Source organism: Galeopterus variegatus, unplaced genomic scaffold (genome assembly GCF_000696425.1).
Source record: "Galeopterus variegatus unplaced genomic scaffold, G_variegatus-3.0.2 Scaffold9868, whole genome shotgun sequence".
NCBI classification, from domain to species: domain Eukaryota; kingdom Metazoa; phylum Chordata; class Mammalia; order Dermoptera; family Cynocephalidae; genus Galeopterus; species Galeopterus variegatus.
In genome coordinates, this window is record NW_007735979.1 from 9,774 (window position 1) to 13,482 (window position 3,709).

Genomic DNA, 3,709 nt, shown 5'->3' on the forward strand with positions numbered 1-3,709 from the left:
TGGCCTTGGTGTTATCAGCACCACACTCTCCTGAGTGAGCCATGGGCCGGCCCTAGAATTCTCAAACATTTTATCTTAGAATTCAAAGCACCTGACAATTAGTATTCATAACATGTATGAAACTGGTATTACCGTCACATTTTCATAGTTGCTGAAAAGGACAGAGAATAATCTACTCAGGTTTTCAGTGGTATAACTTAAAAAGATTCCAGAAATAATGAGATTCAGTTTACTGGCTAAGTTTTCCCTAATAACTAAAGAAGAATCATTTACCAGGTTCTTTATCTTTCATAATCTGATACTGAACAGATTTTAAGAGGTTCAGAATCTGTTCCAGTATAGAAATAAGGCCAAACGGCATCTGTAAAAGGATCATGAAAAGTATAGAGAACAGATCTATCATTCATATTATAGAAGGAAACCTCACCCAACTCATAGTCCAGAAAAATGCCAATCTTGCTGGGTCTCACTCCTGGCAGAAGCTGGGTTCTCTTAGGACCTGATGCAACATAACCACTTTCGATGTATTTCCCAATTGCCCAGAATCCACCCAGAACTGATGGCTGATTCCGCCAGTTCCTAGGAAGACAGTCTTGACACACGCCCAATGTCCATTTAGGCTTGTTTCCCACTTCTACCTCCCAATAATGTCTGCCAGAAGTAAATCTCTGAGAACCCAAGATAGCAGGGCAGACATAAAACCTCCTTCTGTTATAACACATGGTTTGTTTCGTTCTTCCATATCGCACAGCTTTTCTATCTTCAGAAACCATAAGTTGCGGATGTGCTGTGTCAAGATCTAGAGTCATATCTACTTGAAATGGCTTGATAATTTTGTCCAAGCCAGAATATTGTGGTGGAAGACTGAAACCATATTTTGTTAACCTGAATGAAAAGAGTTCAGGGTATTTTAGATTTTGATACCTGTGGTGGATACACTTAACATGCCGTAGTAATTCCAGGTCTGACTTCACACATTTGCCCTCTATCTCCCTTAGGAGATGTTTTAATGTGGAAACCTCATCTGAGAATGTTACAAGGTTTTCATTTATTTTTGCTAAAATGTCCAGCTCTTCTTCTTGTATCTGCCTAAGAATAGCCTTTTGCTCATTCTGTAAAAAGAGTCTGATTTGCTCAAATTCAGAATTTATTTCTTCTCTCCTATATTCTACTTTCTTTTTCAGCTCTACTAATTTGCTGCCTTGTAGAGTTATCACTTTTTCAACTCGTTCCATATTATGCTTCAAGGGCTCAATGCTATGTTCTAGAATTTTTCTGTGATAACAGGCAGCTTTCTTAATGGCACAAATGTAGTGATTCTGGTGTTTAGTGGCTAAACTGCACTGTGTACATAAAACCTCGAGGTCCTTCACACAGAAAAGGGTCAGAAACTTATTGTGCTTCTCACACACAGCACTCTCTTCATGCCTCTTCCTCTTGCTTCTTCTGACCTGGAGTAGCTTAGCAATTTCAGTCAAATTACAGAGCTGGGGGTTTCTCCTGAAGTTCCTGTGTGGACAGCAAAAACGGCAGACAGGACAGGGGAAAGTATCATCTAGATCCTTCCAGGATATACTGAGGCAGGAGTGACAGAAGTTGTGCCCACAGTTGATGGTCACTGGGTCTTTCAAGTAGTCCAGACAGATGGGGCAGCTAGACTCCTTTTGGAGGTCTGCCAGGGCTGTTGCAAACTCCATTGTGCTGTGAACAAAGGTGGTAGATAAGGTAAGCTCCCTTCGGCAAGGCCTGCCTCCCTAGAGCTCAAGACCCAGTTAGAAGTGGATATCCCTCCCAGCCCTTCCAGACTGACTAGTAGCTTTAGGTTTCACCGGCCAGGAATGCTGATGGCAGCGACTGAAATCTTGTTTAGTCCACTGCTCCATAGCTTGGAGGACAATGATTCAGGCAATAATCATTAATAACTGTTAGCACTGTTGGGTGATACTTTATGGGGGAAAAGATACTCACAGTCTCAAATATCACCCTAGGAATTGTATTTTAATTACAGAGAGAAAAAAGAAATACCTTTACAATGTAGAAATCTAGTGAATCCTACCTTAATCAATGATGGGACAAAATGATGAACTGCAATGGGAAGAAACCATTATCATCTATGAAGAACGCTGGCAAAGAATAAAAATAAATTTGCTCTACATTAAAGGAGACTACAGAAAAAAGAGTAATTATTTATCCTAGCTTAGACTCTAGACTGGGAAAAAAAGTTGCAATAAAGTGGATATGGGATAATGAGAAAAATTTAAGTGCTATTGTTTTGAAACAGTAATGAACACAGGTACATCAGAGTTAAACTTCCTGAATTTCATAATTGTACCATAGCTACATTAAAAATGTCCTTATTCGGGCCGGCCCGTGGTTCACTCGGGAGAGTGCGGTGCTGATAACACCAAGGCCACGGTTCAGATCCCATATAGGGATGGCCGGTTCGCTCACTGGCTGAGCATGGTGCTGACAACACCAAGTCAAGGGTTAAGATCCCCTTACCGGTCATCTTTAAAAAAAAAAAAAAATGTCCTTATTCTATCTAGGGCCGACTTGTGGCTCACTTGGGAGAGTGTGGTGCTGATAACACCAAGGCCATGGGTTCGGATCCCTATATAGGGATGGCCAGTTAGCTCACTTGGGAGAGTGTGGAGCTTACAACACCAAATCAAGGGTTAAGATCCCCTTACTGGTCATCTTTAAAAAATAAATAAAAATAAAAATGTCCTTATTCTTAGGAAATACATGCTGAAGTATTTACTGGTGAAAGGGTCATGTTCTTTGCAACCTGCTCTGAAGTGCTATAAAAAATAAAAGGATATGTGGTTCCTAGGGTTCAGGGATGATGAGAGTGACATGGATGTGGCTATAAGGGTACAGCACTAGGGAGATCTCTGTGGTGATGGAATAGGGACCTTGGTGTTATAAGGCTGCATTCTAACCAACTGAGCTAACCGGCCAGCCTGTAAAGGAATAGTTCTGAAATTTGATTGTGGTGGTGGCAATGTGAATCTACACAGGATAAATGACACTGAACTATACACACTCATTCTATCAATGCCAATTTCTTTGTCTTGATATTGTATTTTTAAGTAACATGGGAAACTGGATAAAGGGTACACGAGACCTCTCTGTATCCTTCAAAATGCCTATGAATCTATAATTACTTCATAATACAAAGCCAAAAGAATCACCTTCATGACAGTAAACTCTAAGGCTTAACTCAACAGGAAGTGGTATAGTTCATTGCATAAAGCCCTGGGATACTCAACAAATCATGTATACCCTTTGTGTTTTCTATTCATCGATTTTACCATAAATTAGAAGGGCATATGACCACTTTGTACAGTCATGGACCCAGTATGGAAGCCTAACCTGGACCGAGGCACCACGAGCTCTCAGCTGGATTATTTTGTCCTCCTACTAACCGATCAGCTTGCTTCTACTCTTGCTCCCTTACGTCCAGTCTCCATTCAGCCAGCAGTCAAAACTTCTTTTGTATACTCAACTTTGGAATGCCCTTTCATTCCAGTCCTTACTACCCTCCATGGTCTGACTGCCAAAACGAAAACCCAAACACCCCACCAAGGTCTGTAGCCCTGTATAAACAGGTACCTTCTTGTCACTGAGTTAGACTCTTCTTCTTTGTCACACTGCAGCTACAATTAACTTGTTTGTGTTGAATAAGCCAAGATAAGTCTGCTGCGGA

General features: G+C 41.0%; 1 protein-coding gene across 1 annotated transcript in view; it reads right to left on the reverse strand.

Moving 5' to 3' along the window:
* LOC103609618 (tripartite motif-containing protein 60-like) overlaps nt 1–3,709 on the reverse strand; it is a 15,094-nt gene that overhangs the window by 7,042 nt on the left and 4,343 nt on the right. Inside the window, exon 2 of the mRNA XM_008593916.1 lies at nt 5–1,701. Within this exon, the coding sequence (XP_008592138.1) occupies nt 282–1,697 (1,416 nt within the window). The 5' untranslated portion in view covers nt 1,698–1,701 and the 3' untranslated portion in view covers nt 5–281. The remainder of the gene's footprint in view (nt 1–4; nt 1,702–3,709) is intronic.